The 20,594-nt window shown below is 39.3% G+C and overlaps 1 protein-coding gene across 2 annotated transcripts in view; it reads left to right on the top strand.

Annotated features, from left to right (window-relative positions):
* The first annotated feature begins 349 nt into the window (after positions 1–349).
* FNIP1 (folliculin interacting protein 1) overlaps positions 350–20,594 on the top strand; it is a 127,496-nt gene continuing 107,251 nt past the window's right edge. For both annotated transcript variants that reach the window (XM_006072648.3, XM_006072647.3), the window contains exon 1: positions 350–538. In XM_006072648.3, coding sequence (XP_006072710.2) covers positions 447–538 — 92 coding nt within the window. In that variant the 5' untranslated portion in view covers positions 350–446. The remainder of the gene's footprint in view (positions 539–20,594) is intronic.

Below are 20,594 nucleotides of genomic sequence, written 5' to 3'. Positions count from 1 at the left end.
CTTCTGTACTCCACAGGCCCTGGCGTGGTCCTCGCAGCACCCCGCCTTAGGCTCAGCTAGCAACTGAAGGCGTCACGGAGAAAGACCAGAACCGGAGCTCGTCCCTCCTCCACATCCTCAGACACAACCAGTCCCCCGCCCCTCCCCTCCGCGCATGCCCCGCCCCGTGAGCTGCCACGTGAGGACCTCCACCAGCCAGCCTATGGGCGCCAACTCCGCCCAGGATCCCCGCCTTGCACTCTGCTCCGCGCGCCGCCACGTGATGCGGCTCATCGCCAACCAATGGACGCCGGTTTTGGCTCGCGCCCCGCCCCGCGCGCCGTGGCCGTTTGAAGTGACTAATTTCTGTCATATGACTGAGGCGCCTATGGGGGTGGCGGGGCAGCTCTAGGAGCGGGGGCCTGGTGAGTTCCCTGAGGAGCGACCCCGGCCTGGCCGTGGCCACCATGGCCCCTACCCTGTTCCAGAAGCTCTTCAGCAAGAGGAACGGCCTGGGCGCGCCCGGTCGGGATGCGAGGGACCCGGACTGCGCGTTCAGGTAGGTCGCCGCAGGGCGAGGGGCGAGGGGCGCGGAGCCGATGGCCTAGTGGGGTCCGCTTTCCAGAGGCGCTGAGGCTTTCTCGGAGTTCACGCTCGCGCAGTAGTGTCGCCCCGGGACCGGGATCAGGGCCTTTGTCGGGAGGGGCAGGGCAGCTGCAGACCAGCGCTGGAGGGTTCGAGCGCGGTCCTCTCCCCCCTCCCCCACGGTCGCCCCTTACCCCCTTGTCCCGGGCGGTTTGTTTACGTCTTGCTCGGCGGCCACGCGCGGCTCTGCCACTCCAGGCGGAGCATCGCGGCCTGAGCTTAGGGGCCACACTCCTTCCTGGCGACGCGTAGAGTTGGGCGCGGGCTGGATTGGACCTCAACCGCCGTCCTCCGGGCCGAAAAGTTCTCCCCTCCTCCCCGCGGCTGGTCGTCCTCTGGGTGCTCGGTTCCAGCTTGGTTGCTGTTGTGGAGAGAGCAGCACGTTTTGGCCAGCCTTCGGAGTGTAGAGAAGGCTGGAGGAGCGTGTCGGCAAGCTGCCGTTCTTTCACATTTCTTGTAAATCTAAATTAGAGGTGTGCAGATACCGGACCGAGTGGCCTGAATATTGTCGAAGGAGAAATGTGAAACCTAAGAGGTTGTGCTTATTATTGACTAGAATGAAGCTGCGCTGAGTCAAGTGAAGCATGGCCCTAGAATGGACCATCCCGTTGGAACTGTTCCTAAAAACGAGTCTATAAAAATTGACAACGATACCAAGGTATTTTTTGGTATTACAGGCTTGGTTATTTTTTTGTTACAGTACCTGTTGCTGGTAAAAAAACAAACAAACAAAAAAAAAAACAACTTTTTTAAGATTGTAAGACCCTGTAATATAAACCTGAATTCTAGATAAAGTTTAGTTTCGAAACTTCATTTGATGAAGAGATTATGTCTTTCAGACAGCCTTGATACTTGTTGCAGTGTGGAAACTTGTGAATGTAAGTAGGCTGAATGTCAAATATCACTCAAACCTGGTAGGGTAGCAAAGAGCCTAGTTGTACAGTAGTACTAGGAAAAAATGAGAATCTGTTAAATTTTGGAACAGTCACATTCTGAAATGACTGTACCGCACCGGTTTAAAAGGTTTTGCTAACTTTAAAATTATTCACCCTCTCTCACTAATGGCAAGCCCCGTTAGTAAACATTCTGTAATATGTGGAATTGAAGTATTAAATGGAAAGAAATTTCACTGACTTTTAGAGGGAAAAAAATCTCAGAGGTGAACATCTTGAAACAGTACTTAATAAAGACAGTTATCTAGCTTTTGTTTTTTTCTACTGGGAAGTAAGTGTCTTGCCATGCTTAGCTAATGACTTTCTTTAAAGATTTCTTTAGTGCTTTTCTTTTGAAAAATGAAACTGCAGTCTAGATAGTACTACATCGAGCCATCCAGTAAATCAAGGGTCAGTAGAAAGCAAGTTTGGGGGCTATACTAAAAAGGTGACATTTGAATAGGCTTTCTATTTCTAGGCAAAGATTTACTTTGAGGTATCTAGATTTTCAAGCATCTCAAGTAATTGTGGAAAAAAGGTTATTTTTTTAAAAAATGTAAGTCTACAATATGGTTGTGTAATCCTACTTTAGAGTTGCCAGAGCACTTTCTCATCAGTTATCTCATGTGATGTTTCACAACAACCCTGTGAGATAGGGCAAGTAGCAGTATAGATAACTACATGATCCTTTTTTGTGTGTAAGAATGATGTGTAAGCACAATAACTGCAGTGCAATATGGAAGGTTTTACTTTAAAAAATGTAGAAGTGTACATGTGAGAAAATGAAAACTGAGTAATGTCATATATATATACCTGCTGCTGCTGCTAAGTCACTTCAGTCGTGTCCGACTCTATGTGACCCCATAGATGGCAGCCCACCAGGCTCCCCCGTCCCTGGGATTCTCCAGGCAAGAACACTGGAGTGGGTTGCCATTTCCTTCTCCAGTGCCTAGCAACTCACAAATTTGATCAACCTAAGTCTTGTGTTTTTTTTTTTTTTTTTAAACAATTTCACTGTTTACACACACACACACACACACACACACACACACACACACAGTTGTGTACCCACAACCCCAGTGAATTTTTAGAACACTTCATCACCCAGAAAATTTCCTCATGCCCCTTTGCTATCATTCCTTAACTCCTCCTCACCCAGGGCAATCGCTGACCTGCTTTCTGTTTAATGATAGAAGTTTTGATTTTTTTTTAGAATTTCATGTAAATGTAAACATACTGTTTATAGGCTTCTATGTCTGGCTACTTTAACTCAGAGTGATTTTGAGATTCATCCAAGTTGTTGCGTTTTTTCTGTAGTTCCTTCAGTTTTTTTGGGTGGTGGGTGGGGGGGCTGGTGCTGAATAGTATACCACAATTTGTTTATCCACTCACTGGTTGGCAGACATTTTGGGTTCTTTTCAAATTTGGGCTGTATTGAACAGTGCTGCTGGTGAACGTTTGTGAACAAATCTTTATGTGGAAATGCACTTTCATTTCTCTTGGAGTGGGATTGCTGGGTCATATGCTTAACTTTAAAAATAAAAAAATTGCCAAACTTGTCCCAACGACTAGAAATGTATGAAGGTTACAGTTGCTCCAGATTCTCTTCAAAACCAGATATCGTTAGTCTGTTTTTTTTTTTTTTTTTTTTTTTTTTTTAATTATTTACTTGGTTTCACTGGATCTTAGTTGTGGCAAGTGGGATCTAGCTAGCTACCTGACCAGGGATTGAACCAGGGCCCCCTGCATTGGGAGTTCAGAGTCTTGGACACTGGACCACCAGTGAAGTCCCATTAGTCTGGTTTTTTAAATTAAAAAATTTTTTTTGTATTGTAAAAAATACCTAACGTAAAGTTTGCCTTGTTAACCATTTTAGAATCTTTACATTTTTTTTCCCCCTTGGAGTGTAGTAGACTTACAGTGTTAGTGTTAATTTCAGGTGTACAGCAAAGTGAATGTTATACATATACATACATCCACTCTTTTTAGATTTGTTTCCCATGCTAATGGGTCTAGTGGTATCTTGTGGTTTTAATTTGCCTTTCCCAAATAATAAATGATGTTTAGCATCTTTTTATGTAGCTCAGTTTTTTGAATAGGCTAAAATTTAGTTTTTATACCAGTATACAATGCTTTCCTTTCTAGAATCCTTTTTTGGTTTTGTTTTAGTTAGCTTAAGTTGTTAAATCAGGCTTGGACACAGTTAGCCATTGGCAGCTAACTATAGCTCAGCCTGTAAGAGTCAGTTCCTAGAGTAAGCAGTATACAAGGTCCAATGGTGATAAGCCAGGAAGGGATAGGAAAGACTTGAGACAGAGAAGCCTTAGGAGCTTTTCAATATTGCCTTTCATAGTTACTCCATTGAAAAATATGGTCAGGGATTACCCACTTCCTTTCAGTCTTAAGTTCCTTACCTGACAAGTTTCTGGTGCTTGTCCTGTCTAAGCTTCCAGAGCTGGAGATGAGTGTAGTGTATCACAAGAAGAATATTATTGTAATCATTTATAGAAGTGAAACAGTAATTTGTTTTCATCTTTTAAAGAATTTGGGAAAGACAGTGCTTTCTGGGGGAAGATACCATTTATATTATCTCCATTGGGGATACTTTTCGGTGGAAGTAAGAATTCAGTGTAAGTTCAATAACTTCAGTACACATAAAATAATTGCTTTAAAAATAAAATTCTCAGGGGCTTCCATGGTGGCTTAGTGGTAAAGAATCCACCTGCCAGTGCAGGAGACACAGATCAATCCCTTACCTGGGAAGATGCCACATGCTGTGGAGCAACTAAGCCTATGTGACACAACTATTGAGCCTGTGTTCTAGAGCCCAGGAACCGCAACTACTGAAGCCTGGAGCCGTAAACCCTGTGCTCTGCAACAGGAGAAGCCACCCCAATGAGAAACCTGCGTACTTCTAGAGAGTAACTCCTGCTCACCACAACTAGAGAAAAGCCCACTCAGCAGTGAAGATTCAGCACAGCTGAAAATAAATAAAATTATAAAAATTAGCAAATGAGTAAATAGAATTCTCAGGACTTCCCTGGTGGTCCAGTGGGTAAGACTCCACACTCGCAATGCAGGGGGCCTGGGTTTGATCCCTGGTCAGGGAATTAGATCCCACATGCCTCAGCTAAAAATCCTACATGCTGCAACAAAAATCAGTGATCCTATATGTCTCAATTAAGACCTGGCACAGCCAAATAAATAAATGTGTGTGTTAGTCGTTCAGTTGTGTCTGACTCTTTGTGACCCCGTGGACTGTAGTCTGCCAAGCTCCTCTGTCTATGGGATTCTCCAGGCAAGAGTACTGGAGTGGGTTGCCATTTCCTCCTTCAAGGAGTCCTCACCCAGGGATCGAACCTGGGTCTCCTGAATTGTAGACAGATTAATTTACATTCTGAGCCACCAGGTAAGCACAAATAAATAAATATTAAAAAAACTCTCTTCATCTAAAAATGGTGTTAATAATAGCAACTGTGTGGCATTGTCATGAGGTATATTAGTGAAGGTAACAGTAAACTGTGTTGTGTTAATAAACTAAGTCTTAAAAAAATTCTGGAAAGAAGTCTAATTTCATGAAGAAGATTGTTTGAGAGGTAAATGTCTGGAGGACATAATTCATGTTTTGTTCAAAAAGCAGTTTTTGTATTTTCATTTTATTCCTAATGCATGAACATTTGTCCTTACACTGTCTGTAGCAGAAGTAACAACCTCTTAATTGGTTTTTCTGTCATCACTGTTGCTTTTCTGCAAACTGTTTTCAAAATTCATCCTTTAAAAAAAATGCTAATTCAGATCATGATCAGCAGGCAAAATGATGTAGAATTTAAAATCTCCACAACACAGTTGTTTTAAGGATTCAAAGAGGTAAGTCATGTTGAACACTTAATGCAGTGCTTAGCACATGGCTTTCACAACCAGAAGTTGTTACTATGATGATTTCATGCTTATGTATAAAACCATTCAGTTTAGGACCAAATTCCTTAATGTGGCTTGTGGTGGTGTGGCTTTTGTGAAATCTGTAGCCTCGAGTTCTTAATTTTTAAAAATAAGGTTATTTTTAACATAGCTGTTATTCCATTATTATTATGTTTTATTACTTATTAATATTGTATATTGTTTATATATCTATTAATATTATCTATTCTTAGTCTATATTCAGATTTTCTCAAGATGTCTTTTTATAGTAGGTTTGTTTGAATCAGTCTGCATATTGAGTTTGTAATTATGTGCCTAAAAACGTTTTTGTTTTTAAAATGGATCGTTTTTTCTATGAAATTTCCCATGTTCTCTTTTGACTGATCTCTAATGGTTTCCTTTAATTCTTACTGGTTCCCAGCAGTCTATATTTTAACCAGACCCTCCAGGTGATTCTTAATGCTCAAGTTTGACAACCACTGCTACAACTACTCTCTCTTTCCTGAAAACTGATGGTGAGATACTTGACTAGACTTGGGTTCAGGGTTTTTTTTTTGTTTTTTTTTTTTTTTAAATTTAAAATATTCAACAGATTTTGCAGTGTACTTTGTATTGCATACATAGTGTCTTGTTCTCCCATTTTTAGTGGTGCTAAGGTTGATTAGTTGGTTTCAGACTATTCCATTATAAAATTCCTCTTTCACTATTGGTTTTAGCATTTTTTGTTGATTATTGCCTGAACCCACTATTTTGTTAGGGGATGCGAAATGGTAATATCCTGATTCTTTAGTCCTTTCTGCATTTATTTCTTAGTGAACTTTCTCTTACCACTTACTTGGTTATTTGCTATAGGAAAGTCAGCACCAAAGTTTGTGTATCACTTTTTAGAATAATTTATACTGAGTTAGATGAATGTCTCCATTTTAATTATCATGTTTTAGTATCACCTCTGGATGCGTTTTCATCCATTACAGTCAAATTGGCCCCATATTTGGCCAGAGGAAGACTTCTTAAGTTGACATGATCTGATCTCATTAATCTTTGATAACTTTTTGCTTTTTTCTGGCCTTGTCTTAATCTAGCCCTCTCCCTTTTCTATGATTTTATCACTTTGGATTTGTTTTAGGTTCTGGGATGTGCCATGCTGTGTTGTTCTTTGTTTTGGGCATAATTTTACATAGCTTTTTGTTTAGCTTCTTGTAGTGATCATCTGGGCTTATCCTAATTATTCTTTCTTCAGGAAGCCTATTCTGATTTCTCCCTGTCTGAGTTAGATTTCACTTTAGTTTTCTTCCATAGCTTTCTGTATTTCCTTCTGTGACATGTATCACAGCTGCCATTACTTGTCCACATCTCTGTCCTTTGCTTACTTGAGAGTACTTTTCAACTTCAAGGTGTATTTTAGAGTTAGAACCTTGTAACTCTGGGTTGTTTGTGGGGAGCAAATGCCTAGGTTCTGTCTGGAGCAGCTCAGGTAAGATGCTCTTTTCCAGGGAGAGACTATAATACTGTGGAGGCCTATCTTGAACTCCTCGTCTGAAGGAGCAGCCCTTTCCCCTAGTCTCTATCAGAGCACACTGTTTATATCCTTCATAGTTCTTTTTACAATTTATCATCTCTCTCCCTCAAGTTCACATTGTTGAGTCAGTGTATATATAGCACAATGCTTGCATCTGTGCTCAGTAAATACTTTTAGAATGAACGTATTAATTTTAAGAACAGAGAGAATCAGAAGTTCTGTTTTGGAGATTTGGTCTAGTTTTAATTGTTATTGAGAGATTTATTTGATAGTTTAATAAAGTAAATCCAGAGTTCACGAAAGAGGTTGGGCCTGGAGATAATGAACTTGGGCTTATGGTCAATGGTCAATATTAACACTAAGGGAACAGATGAGATAATATAGGAAAAGGGGTGTGTGTAGATAGAGAATTGCAAAGAACAGATTTTGTCCTGAGGAAATCTAAAATGTACAAATGTGGGAGAGGAAAGTCTGCAAAGAAAAAATGGCCAGAGACGTAGGGAGAAGGCCAGTGCTGTGTGGTGTTGGGAAAGCTCAGAAAGGGAAGTGTTTAAAAAATGATGGAGTGATAAACTGCTGTGTTAACTGGTTGCTGACAAGTCTTGTGAGATGAGAAACAGAAAAGTATCTGTTGGGTTCGTCAAGTTGGAGATAACCAGTGACCTTAATGTGTTGTTTTTTTTTTTTTAGGGGGGCATGTTTTGGGGGAAAAGTGAGATGTGTATTATTAAATGAAAAGGGAGGAAATGGCTTCACTGCTAAAGCTTTCTGTTTCTATAGGGAAAACAGTCTGTAGTGCTGTATTATCTTTTCACTTTCAGTATTCTGATTTTAGGTTGCATCTTGAACTTATGAAGTTCTTAAAGACTGGTTTCCTAATATTATCAGTGTTCATAAGAATTATATTTCAGAAGTTTTTAAAATATGATTTAAAATATTTGTCTATTCACAAGATTTTCTATTTAAAAAATAACACCCCTCCTTAAATTATACCTTTTATTCTTATGTTAGAAATAGAAAGTTAAAATATTCTTTACAGAGAATTCTGAGATCATATCTTTCTTATTAAAGTAGAAGCTGAAAATTTTAAGTTAAACTTCATGTTAACGCTCTGTGGTATCAATATTTGGTTCTAAGAATCTAATTTTGTTACAGGAAATGCAGATAGTTTGTTGTTGATTTACTATTCCATCTCTAAGTAGTTGTATTAGATTTGTTTTTTAGAATCATATTTATTGAGAGAAAATAGTTTAATAAAAATATAGCTTTAATATTCAACTTATGAATTTTGGACCTTATTTCTTACTATTATAATAATTATTGTCTTAAATCTTGCTGAGTTTTAAGTTATCTTTTTGGAAAGACTTGTTTGAAAAAAAAAACACAAAAACCTCCCCATGTAAAACATACCAGCCACCTGTGTGTATCTGTGGCTGATTAATGTTGATGTGTGGCAGAAGCCAGCACAACACTGCATAGCAATTATCCTCCAACTAAATAAATTAAAAAAAAAACAGGATTCCTAAACTCGCCTTACACAATCTTATTTCTGTTCCTGACACTACCGTTCTTTTAGTCTACCGAGTTGAAAGTCAGAGAATCATCTTTTATTCTTTCTTCTCTCTGGTTGCTTCATTTGGTCATTTGTTAAATCTTGTCAATTCTGATTCTGCAATATCTTAGTTCTTTTTAATTTCCCACTGCCATCATCTCATTTAGACCTTGAATGAGTTTCATAAAAACTTGCCATAACTTTCCTATCTTGTGTGTATTCCTCTCTATGCTGCTGCTGCTGCTAAGTCGCTTCAGTCGTATCTGACTCTGTGCGACCCCATAGACGGCAGCCCACCAGGCTCCCCGTCCCTGGGGTTCTCCAGGCAAGAACACTGCAGTGGGTTGCCATTTGCTTTTCCAGTGCATGAAAGTGAAAAGTGAAAGTGAAGTCGCTCAGTTGTGTCCGACTCCTAGCGACCCCATGGACTGCAGCCTACCAGGCTCCTCTGTCCATGGGATTTTCCAGGCAAGAGTACTGGAGTGGGGTGCCATCGCCTTCTCTGATTCTCCTCTATACCATTCTGCTAAATTGACTTTCTTAAACCATATTCTCATCAATGCACTCAGAAATCTCCTTTGACTCCCTGCTGCTTAATAGAGGATTGCTCTGTGCCAGGCAGTTTTAAGTGTTTTACATGTACTAATTCATTTATTTATCATAATAGCTTTATAAAGTAGGTCTGATTATTCCTCTTTCATAGATGAGGGAATGGAGTCAGAGAAAGAAAGAAGTTAAGGACCTTGTCCAAGATCACACAGTAAGTGATTAAGCTACAAATAATTAAGATACAAATTCAGACATTTGAGTTCCAGCACCTTTGCTTCCCAAGTGGCGCTAATGGTAAAGAACCCCCCTCCCCAATGCACAAGATGTAAGAGATGTGAGTTCAGTACCGGGGTGGGGAAGATCCCCTGGAGGAGGGCATGGCAACCCACTCCAGTATTGTTGCAGGGAGAATCCTATGGACAGAGGAGACTGGTGGGCTGTGGTTCATGGAGTTGCAAAAAGTCAGACACAACTGAAGCGACTTGGCACAGACACCCATGCCTTTGTTTTTAATAACGTCCAAACTTTTCAACTTGTCATGTCAGCCTCCTGTAGAGTTGTTCCCAATGTTTCCTGTATGTATGCTGCTGCTAAGTCGCTTCAGTCGTGTCCGACTCTGTGCGACCCCAGAGACGGCAGCTCACCCGTCCCTGGGATTCTCCAGGCAAGAACACTGGAGTGGGTTGCCATTTCCTTCTCCAATGCATGAAAGTGAAAAGTGAAAGTGAAGTTGCGCGGTCGTGTCCAACTCTTAGCGACCCCATGGACTGCAGCCTACCAGGATCCTCCGTCCATGGGATTTTCCAGGCAGGAGTACTGGAGTGGGGTGCCATTGCCTTCTCCATCCTGTATGTATTACCTTGGGAAATAGTATCATGTCGTCATTAAAGATGCTGTGTGTGTACACATGTCAGAGTAGAGGAGTGGATACTGAGGAGAGAGTCCCAATACCCATTGCACCTACCATCTTAAGAGTTGTTTTGAAGATTTAATGGCATGGTAGTCTCTTAAATGGTAGATTTCCTTCTCACACTTCCTCACCCTTCAGTTTATTCTTTCCAGTCTTCTTTCTAATATTTCCTCCAGCTGTGGGCTCTGAATTAGACTAGAAGTTTGATGTTTCTTTAGACTATTCTGGTTCATATGTTTGCACATTCCTTGAAATTACATGGCTACAACACATCTGTCTTTGAAGCGCCAATAGAAACCATATTTACCATTATGACAGTTACTTTCTTGGGTTGTAATTGCTTCTTATGTATCTGAATACTATAGTAGATTTTAAGTTCCATAGGGTACTTAGGACCAAGTTCCATGGTATAACTTGTTTCATGCTTTATTCCTGGTGTTTGATTCACAGAAGGCATTCAATAAGTATTTGATGAATGAGTGATGAATAAAAATAGTCACTGAATTGAAGAAATTTTATTTCCTTTAACAAAGATGTTTCTGTTTTGGGTTATTTGCCTAGTCATTTCTCTGTAATTTAAGCACATATTTCTTTGGCTCAATGTTTACCAATTTAAAGGAAAATTTCATTATTATTTTGATCTTTTTAAGATGGCAAGAATGGTCTGATTTCACAGAAATAGGTTAGAGTCTCTATTTATATCCCCTGCTGCTGCTGCTAAGTCGCTTCAGTCGTATCCGACTCTGTGCGACCCCATAGATGGCAGCCCACCAGGCTCCCCATCCCTGGGATTCTCCAGGCAAGAAGACTGGAGTGGGTTGCCATTTCCTTCTCCAGTGCATGAAAGTGAAAAGTGAAAGTGAAGTCGCTCAGTTGTATCCGACTCCTAGCGACCCCATGGACTGCAGCCTACCAGGTCCCTCCATCCATGGGATTTTCCAGGCAAGAGTACTGGAGTGGGTTGCCATTGCCTTCTCCTTATATCCCCTATAACACCTCATACTTTCCCTTCCTACCATTTTTCACATTCAAAATTTGTGTATGTGTGTGTACACAGAGTCTTTTCTGACATACTCAGTATATGCTGAATGGATAAAAAACTGAGTAAATGAACTCAAGTACTTTTTTTGGTAGCGGGAGTTTATTTCAAGAACACAAGAGGTTTTGAGGTACCATGGAATTTCTTTTCCATTTGAGCATTCTTTGTCCTTAGGCCTTTTGATTGTTAAGCAGACCTTATGGGGAAATGGGGCAACAATATAACGTAGACCTTTGGGGACACAGCCAGAGCTCTAGGGATCTCTTCCTTTTACTCCCATCACCCAGTGTATAGTATCCCTTGACACAACAGCATTTTATCCCAAGTCACCCCAGAGAGATTACACCTTAGTATAATCCTGATAGAGTGGCAGAGTTGGTGTTAAGAGTGTGTGGGATTATGAGCCGTTTCAGTTTGTACTGTTTTATGTTTATGATTGCATTTGTAGGATGTAGCTGGCAGGCTCTTTGCAACTTTTTGGCCTGCTTTTCCACCCTGTTGTGGTCTGTTATATGATTTTTAAAGTTTTCTATTTATAGCAAGAAACTATAGATTGTGACATTAATGCAAGGTGAGTAAAGTTGAATTGTGATAGGATTCCCACAGATAGCGATACTTAGTTTTATATTGATTTCTATTAATTCCTGATTACATTAGAATATAAAACATATACACTATACATTTATAGAATGTAGAAATATAATAAAATTATTTGTGAATAACTTCAGTTCATTTCAGTTGCTCAGTCGTGCCCGACTCTTTGCGACCTCATGGACTACAGTACGCTAGCCTTCCCTGTCCGTCTCCAACTCCTGGAGCTTGCTCACACTCAGGTCCATTGAGTCGGTGATGCCATCCAACCATCTCATTCTCTGTTGTCCCCTTCTCCTCCTGCCTTCAATCTTTCCCAGCATCAGGGTCTTTTCCAGTGAGTCGGTTCTTCGCATCAGGTGGCCAAAGTATTGGAGCTTCAGATTCAGCATCAGTCCTTCCAATGAATATTCAGGACTGATCTCCTTTAGGATGGACTGGTTTGATCTTCTTGCTGTCCAAGGGATTCTCAAGAGTCTTCTCCAACAACACAGTTCAAAAGCATCAATTCTTTGGCTCTCAGCTTTTTTTATGGTCCAGCTCTCACATCCATACATGACTACTGGATAAACCATAGCTTTGACTATGTTGTCTAGGTTTGTCATAGCTTTTCTTCCAAGGAGCAAGCGTCTTTGAATTTCATGGCTGCAGTCACCATCTGCAATGATTTTGGAGCCCAAGAAAATAAAGTCATGTTTTAATTTTCTCAAAGAAATTTCTGAACATAGTTTAACCATCAGACAGTAAAACCCCATGTTAATGCACCACTTGTACTTACATTACCCAGTATATAGTATTCCTTGAGTGACTTCTGGACCCTTGGAACTTCTGACTGGCTAGCTTGGCATGCTCTTCACTTGTGACTCTGATTCTAAGTTAAGAGGTGAAATGTTTTGCCCCCAGCCCAACAATATGACAGGAATTTACTTAGAGTAAATTCCTCCAACCCAGTCCTGATCTTGGATGCAACTGCTTTTGTAGTTGTTTGGTGTTTCTTTGAGGAGTTGTTTTTATATTTATAAATAATATGAATATACTGTTTTATAAAAAATTTATTCATTTTAGACATTATTAATTTTCTGTATTGGTAAAGATTTAGGTCTTAAGTATGCATACATATATACATACCCATGCATGCCCTTTCCTTTCTTCTTCATTCTTTCAATATTTTGGTTAGTTTAAATAATCAAGGTTAACTATTTTGTTGTATTAGAAAAGATTCACTGCTGAACTAAATATATTTTATGTTTTATTGTACTTAAAAAAAATCTCTTGGAGTTAATTACCTTTATTTTTCTTTTTACTTTTTTGGGTCACCTTATTTTCTTTAGAATCTTGAGCTTAAGAACTCCATAAAATATCTCTCAAAACAACTTATTTCTTTTAGTGAAAGCTTCTTGATAATTGGTTAGTTATTTTTTTTCCTCATGGATATATCCGTCTTGGAGCCCTCTGACCTTCTCTGGCTCTAGCTTGGGTTGCTGCCCTGTAGTTCTGCTCCATAGCATTGTTATAAGCCTTCCTTTGCCTTCCTCCTGGAAATTCCTTTGACCTTTGAAAGTTAGGATCTCTTGTAGACTGGCTTCCATGACTTCTTCCTTTTTGAATCGTTCCCTTGTTTTGGTAGTACCTACCCTTTAGGAGCTTCCTGAGAGTGATTGCTTGAGAGAAAGTTTTTGAGACTTTGCCCATCTGAAAAAGTGTTTGTTTTTATGTTTGGCCCATCTAGTAGATGCAGAGTTCTGTTTGGAGTATCGTTTTAACTCAGAAATTGGAAGGTATTGCTCCCTGGTCTTCTGACTGTCAGTATTGCTGCTGAGAAAGTCAGAGCCATAACTCTCAACCCTTGGGAAAGTTTTGGAATTTTCTCAGTTTTCTCTTTATTTTGTTCTGAAATTTCACAGTGATATACCTTTTTTTTTTTTTTTTTTTTTTTTATTCATTTGTTGATACTGAATGGGCCTTTCAATCTACAGACACTGTAAGGCTGGTGCAACTTGGACAGGTTTCCCAAGAAAATAAAGATGTGTTATGTATAAGGAGTGAGTTAAGAGAGGATGGAGAAAGTCACTTTCACATCCTGTGGAGGATATGCTTTTTGCTCCTTTGCCTCTCCTTCACCTTCCAAAGGACTTTATGTTTCCAAGGTCTTTGCTTCTTAGGTACTCTGAGGAGATGAATTCTTTGGTTGCTCCAGGACATTCATTGACATTTAGGTTGTAACTGCTTATGTTTTTGAAAAGTCAGTTGCTGCTGTTCATCTTTCAAATGTTTGTGTTTTTGTGTTTTTTTAAAATTTTATTTTATTTTTAAACTTTACATAATTGTATTAGTTTTTCCAAATATCAAAATGAATCCGCCACAGGTATACATGTGTTCCCCATCCTGAACCCTCCTCCCTCCTCCCTCCCCATTCCATCCCTCTGGGTCGTCCCAGTGCACCAGCCCCAAGCATCCAGTATCGTGCATCGAACCTGGACTGGCAACTCGTTTCATACATGATATTTTACATGTTTCAATGCCATTCTCTCAAATCTTCCCACCCTCTCCCTCTCTCACAGAGTCCATAAGACTGTTCTATACATCAGTGTCTCGTTTGCTGTCTCGTACACAGGGTTATTGTTACCATCTTTCTAAATTCCATATATATGCATTAGTATACTGTATTGGTGTTTTTCTTTCTGGCTTACTTCACTCTGTATAATAGGCTCCAGTTTCATCCACCTCATTAGAACTGATTCAAATGTATTCTTTTTAATGGCTGAGCAATACTCCATTGTGTATATGTACCACCGCTTTCTTATCCATTCATCTGCTGATGGACATCTAGGTTGCTTCCATGTCCTGGCTATTATAAACAGTGCTGTGATGAACATTGGGGTACATGTGTCTCTCTCCCTTCTGGTTTCCTCAGTGTGTATGCCCAGCAGTGGGATTGCTGGATCATAAGGCAGTTCTATTTCCAGTTTTTTAAGGAATCTCCACACTGTTCTCCATAGTGGCTGTACTAGTTTGCATTCCCACCAACAGTGTAAGAGGGTTCCCTTTTCTCCACACCCTCTCCAGCATTTATTACTTGTAGACTTTTGGATCGCAGCCATTCTGACTGGCGTGAAATGGTACCTCATAGTGGTTTTGATTTGCATTTCTCTGATAATGAGTGATGTTGAGCATCTTTTCATGTGTTTGTGAGCCATCTGTATGTCTTCTTTGGAGAAATGTCTGTTTAGTTCTTTGGCCCATTTTTTGATTGGGTCATTTATTTTTCTGGAGTTGAGCTGTAGGAGTTGCTTGTATATTCTCGAGATTAGTTGTTTGTCAGTTGCTTCATTTGCTATTATCTTCTCTCATTCTGAAGGCTGTCTTTTCACCTTGCTAATAGTTTCCTTTGATGTGCAGAAGCTTTAAGGTTAATTAGGTCCCATCTGTTTATTTTTGCTTTTATTTCCAATATTCTGGGAGGTGGGTCATAGAGGATCCTGCTGTGATGTATGTCAGAGAGTGTTTTGCCTATGTTCTCCTCTAGGAGTTTGATAGTTTCTGGTCTTACGTTTAGATCTTTAATCCATTTTGAGTTTATTTTTGTGTATGGTATTAGAAAGTGTTCTAGTTTCATTCTTTTACAAGTGGTTGACCAGATTTCCCAGCACCACCTGATAAAGAGATTGTCTTTAATCCATTGTATATTCTTGCCTCCTTTGTCAGAGATAAGGTGTCCATATGTGCGTGGATTTATCTCTGGGCTTTCTATTTTGTTCCATTGATCTATATTTCTGTCTTTGTGCCAGTACCATACTGTCTTGATAACTGTGGCTTTGTAGTAGAGCCTGAAGTCAGGTAGGTTGATTCCTCCAGTTCCCTTCTTCTTTCTCAAGATCGCTTTGGCTATTCGAGGTTTTTTGTATTTCCATACAAATTGGGAAATTATTTGTTCTAGCTCTTGTGAAGAATGCTGTTGGTAGCTTGATAGGGATTGCATTGAATCTATAGATTGCTTTGGGTAGTATGCTCATTTTCACTATATTGATTCTTCCAATCCATGAACATGGTATATTTCTCCATCTGTTAGTGTCCTCTTTGATTTCTTTCACCAGTGTTTTATAGTTTTCTATATATAGGTCTTTAGTTTCTTTAGGTAGATATATTCCTAAGTATTTTATTCTTTCTGTTGCAATGGTGAATGGAATTGTTTCCTTAATTTCTCTGTTTTCTTATTATTAGTGTATAGGAATGCAAGTGATTTCTGTGTGTTGATTTTATATCCTGCAACTTTACTATAGTCATTGATTAGTTCTAGTAATTTTCTGGTGGAGTCTTTAGGGTTTTCTATGTAGAGGATCATGTCATCTGCAAACAGTGAGAGCTTTACTTCTTCTTTTCCAATTTGGATTCCTTTTATTTCTTTTTCTGCTCTGATTGCTGTGGCCAAAACTTCCAAAACTAGGTTGAATAGTAATGGTGAAAGTGGGCACCCTTGTCTTGTTCCTGAGTTTAGAGGAAATGCTTTCAATTTTTCACCATTGAGCATGATGTTTGCTGTGGGTTTGTCATATATAGCTTTTATTATGTTGAGGTATGTTCCTTCTATTCCTGCTTTCTGGAGAGTTTTTATCATAAATGGATGTTGAATTTTGTCAAAGGCTTTCTCTGCATCTATTGAGATAATCATATGGTTTTTATTTTTCAATTTGTTAATGTGGTGTATTACATTGATTGATTTGCGGATATTGAAGAATCCTTGCATCCCTGGGATAAAGCCCACTTGGTCATGGTGTATGATCTTTTTAATGTGTTGTTGGATTCTGATTGCTAGAATTTTGTTAAGGATTTTTGCCTCTATGTTCATCAGTGATATTGGCCTGTAGTTTTCTTTTTTTGTGGGATCTTTGTCAGGTTTTGGTATTAGGGTGATGGTGGCCTCATAGAATGAGTTTGGAAGTTTACCATCCTCTGCAATTTTCTGGAAGAGTTTGAGCAGGATAGGTGTTAGCTCTTCTCTAAATTTTTGGTAGAATTCAGCTGTGAAGCCGTCTGGACCTGGGCTTTTGTTTGCTGGAAGATTTTTGATTACAGTTTCAATTTCCGTGCTTGTGATGGGTCTGTTAAGATTTTCTATTTCTTCCTGATCGAGTTTTGGAAAGTTGTACTTTTCTAAGAATATGTCCATTTCTTCCTCGTTGTCCATTTTATTGGCATATAATTGTTGATAGTACTCTCTTATGATCCTTTGTATTTCTGTGTTGTCTGCTGTGATCTCTCCATTTTCATTTCTAATTTTATTGATTTGATTTTTCTCCCTTTGTTTTTTGATGAGTGTGGCTAATGGTTTGTCAATTTTATTTATCCTGAAGTCTCTTTATCCTTGAAATTTTTCCTTTCATATCTTTTTGTCTTAAATATATATGTATATATCTGTGTGGTGTGTGTGTATATATGTGTGTGTGCGTATTTACACACATTTGCACACACACTTCATTTACCATCATTTGAATGGGATTTTAATATATCAGCACACCAGTGCTGCACCAGCGTTTAACTTGGGTTTCTTAAAAAAGTTTTTGAAACTTTTTCTTATGAAAAATTCCAAACGGAAAAGTAAAGAGACTATTAATAACAATATCAACCTGGGCCTCCTTCATTGCAGGCAGATACTTTACTATCTGAGGCACAAGGGACTTAATACTGTTACTTGTTATTGCTGGAATATTTTAAACTCCAAACGTTCTGTCATTTCATTCATGAATACTTGAGTATGAATCTCTAAAAGATTACTGTTACCCTGGAAATGAGCAATGATTCCTTAGTATTTAATACTCAGTCCATGTTCAATTTCCCTTGATTGTCTTGAAAGTGTCTTTTTAGAGGTTGAAGTAGGATTTTAATTTGTTTTTGTGCTTAGTCGCTTAGTTGCGTCCGACTCTTTGCGACCCCATAGACTGTAATCTGCCAGGCTCCTCTGTTCATGGGGATTCTCCAGCAAGAATACTAAAGTGGGTTGCCATGCTCTCCTCCAGGGGATCTTCCCAACCCAGGGATCAAACCTAGGTCTCCCATGTTGCAGGTGGATTCTTTACCGATTGAGCCACCAGGGAAGCCCAGTTTGTCTGTAGAGTATTGTATACTTTGATTTGGATCTGATTGCATCTTCACTATGTCCTTTTCTTTGTTTCTCTCTCCACCTTATTTTCTTTAAATTGAGAGATCTAGAGACTTGATTGAATTTAGGTGCAGAGTTTTGTGTTTTTTTTTTTTTTTTGTATTATGTTGTTCCCTAGGACTACTTCATAGATGTGATGTGTACTTGTTACTGCATTTTATCACAAAGCACATAACCTCTGGTTGTCCCACTTTAAGTGGTGCTAAGTTTGATCAACAGATTCAGGTGGTATGTGCCTGGTTCATTCTTCCATTTTGAAGTTGTCCATCAACTGTTTACCTAATGGATTTATTGTCTGTTTATGCTGATTATTCAGTTCAGTTCAGTCGCTCAGTTGTGTCCGACTCTTTGCAACCCCATAAATCGCAGCACCCCAGGCCTCCCTGTCCATCACCATCTCCTGGAGTTCACTCAAACTCACATCCATCGAGTCGGTGATGCCATCCAGCCATCTCATCCTCTCTCGTCCCCTTTTCCTCCTGCCCCCAATCCCTCCCAGCATCAGAGTCTTTTCCAATGAGTCAACTCTTCGCATGAGGAGGCCAAAGTACTGGAGTTTCAGCTTTAGCATCGTTCCCTCCAAAGAACACCCAGGGCTGATCTCCTTCAGAATGGACTGGTTGGATCTCCTTGCAGTCCAAGGGACTCTCAAGAGTCTTCTCCAACACCACACTTCAAAAGCATCAATTCTTCGGCACTCAGATTTCTTCACAGTCCAACTCTCACATTCATACATGACCACAGGAAAAACCATAGCCTTGACTAGATGGACCTTTGTTGGCAAAGTAATGTCTCTGCTTTTCAATATGTTATCTAGGTTGGTCATAACTTTCCTTCCAAGGAGTAAGCGTCTTTTAATTTCATAGCTGCAGTCACCATCTGCAGTGATTTTGGAGCCCAAATAAATAAAGTCTGCCACTGTTTCCACTGTTTCCCCATCTATTTCCCATGAAGTGATGGGAGCAGATGCCATGATCTTCGTTTTCTGAATGTTGAGCTTTAAGCCAACTTTTTCACTCTCCACTTTCACTTTCATCAAAGGCTTTTTGGTTCCTCTTCACTTTCTGCCATAAGGGTGCTGATTATTAGATTATTTCAGTTAGTTGAATTTTCAACTGCCCCTTCCAGGGCTAACTAATTCTTAGAGACAGCAAAGGACAACTCCAGGAGTGTGCCTTTCACATGCAAACCAGCCAATCCTGCTTTGGTTGTACCCCCCAACCACCTCCTTTATTGAGTTCTTACACTCCTGGGCCACTGTCTCCCTGCTCTAATCACCCAGGGCCAGGTACCAGCCAACTGGGGACAGTTTCTGTACTGTGGAGACCACTGAAATTACTCAAACTAGCCAATCCTAAATCTGCTTAGCTTGTTTACTTTGCCATTCTTTCCAGTGAAAACACAATAAAAGTTCTTGCCACTTTTTTCTGTCTTTCCTTCTGCCTCCTTACCCACCCATGTTGGCCAGGTGTGGTGTGGCATTCTTCCTAATTCTAGGGAATTGTGAGTATAAATTTCTTCCTTCATGGCAGTTATTTCCATGTCTGTGTCTTACCATACTTCATTAAAACAAATCCTTTGTTCATTTTAAAGCCAGTAGAGTTTTATGAGTTTGAACAGATGTATACATCTGTGTTTACAACCACTACAATCAAGATGTAGAGCTTTGTATAACTGTCAAGGTTCCCTTGTATCTTCTGTAGTCAGTAACCAACCCCTGCTTACCCTGCCAGCAGACAGTTTGTAATCTGCTTTCTGTCACTGCAGATTAATTTTGGATATCTTAAAATTTCATGTAAATGAAATCCTACCATATATACTCTTTGATATCTGGTTTCTTTCACTCAGCAGAATGTTTCTGAGATTCATCCACGTTTCTGCTTATTTCAATAGCTCATTGCTTTTTATTCTCTTATCATATTCCAGTATCTCATTTTATCAATATGCTAACATTTGTTTATTGATATACCAGTAGATGAATATTTGGATTACTTCTGGCTTGAGGAGGTATTATGTAGAAAGCTGCTATGAACATTCATGTATAACTCTGTATGAGAATATTTTTACTTCTGTTGGATAGATACCAAGGAGTGGAACTGCTGGTTTTTAAGCAAATGTGTATTTAACTTAATAAGAAACCACCAATTTGTTCTCCAAAGCGGTTGCCCCAGTTACTTTTTCACTGAAAATGTGTATGATAATTCCAGTTATTATCAATACTTGTGGGTGTGTGTAGTGGCATCTTGTAGTTTAATTTGCCTTTCCTTCATGCTTGGTAATGTTGAGCAAAGATTTTGGTGTTTATTGTCTAGTTGTATGCATTCTTCTGTAAAGTCTCTAACTACTTTGTCCTTTTAAAAATTGGAGTGCTTCTTATGTATTATAGACTTCGTTATTTGGATAAGAATTCTTTGTTAGCTTATTTTCTCCTATCTCTGGTTTGCATCTCTTCTTTTAATGGTATCTGCTTTCAAAGGTCAGAAGTCTTATTTGATGAAGTGTCTAGTTTATTATATTTTAAAGATTTTATATATATATATTTGTGTGTGTATGTGTTTTCAGCAATTTTGTCCTTCCTTAAGGCCAAGAAGATTTTTCTCTTGTTTTCTTTTATAGTTTTTATAAATTTTATAAATTTTACAGTTTTTGAGATTTTATGTTTAGGTCTACAGCACATTTTTAGTTAATTTTTACATATAGGCTGAGCTTAATATTTTCCACACAAATATCTAGCTTATCCAGTACCATCTGTGGAGAAGCTATCTTTTGATTTTTGCTTAATTACCGTGTGTTAACATGTCTT

Source organism: Bubalus bubalis, chromosome 9 (assembly GCF_019923935.1).
Source record: "Bubalus bubalis isolate 160015118507 breed Murrah chromosome 9, NDDB_SH_1, whole genome shotgun sequence".
NCBI lineage: Eukaryota > Metazoa > Chordata > Mammalia > Artiodactyla > Bovidae > Bubalus > Bubalus bubalis.
Note: the sequence above shows the minus strand (reverse complement) of the source record. Positions and strands in the feature narration are given on the sequence as shown.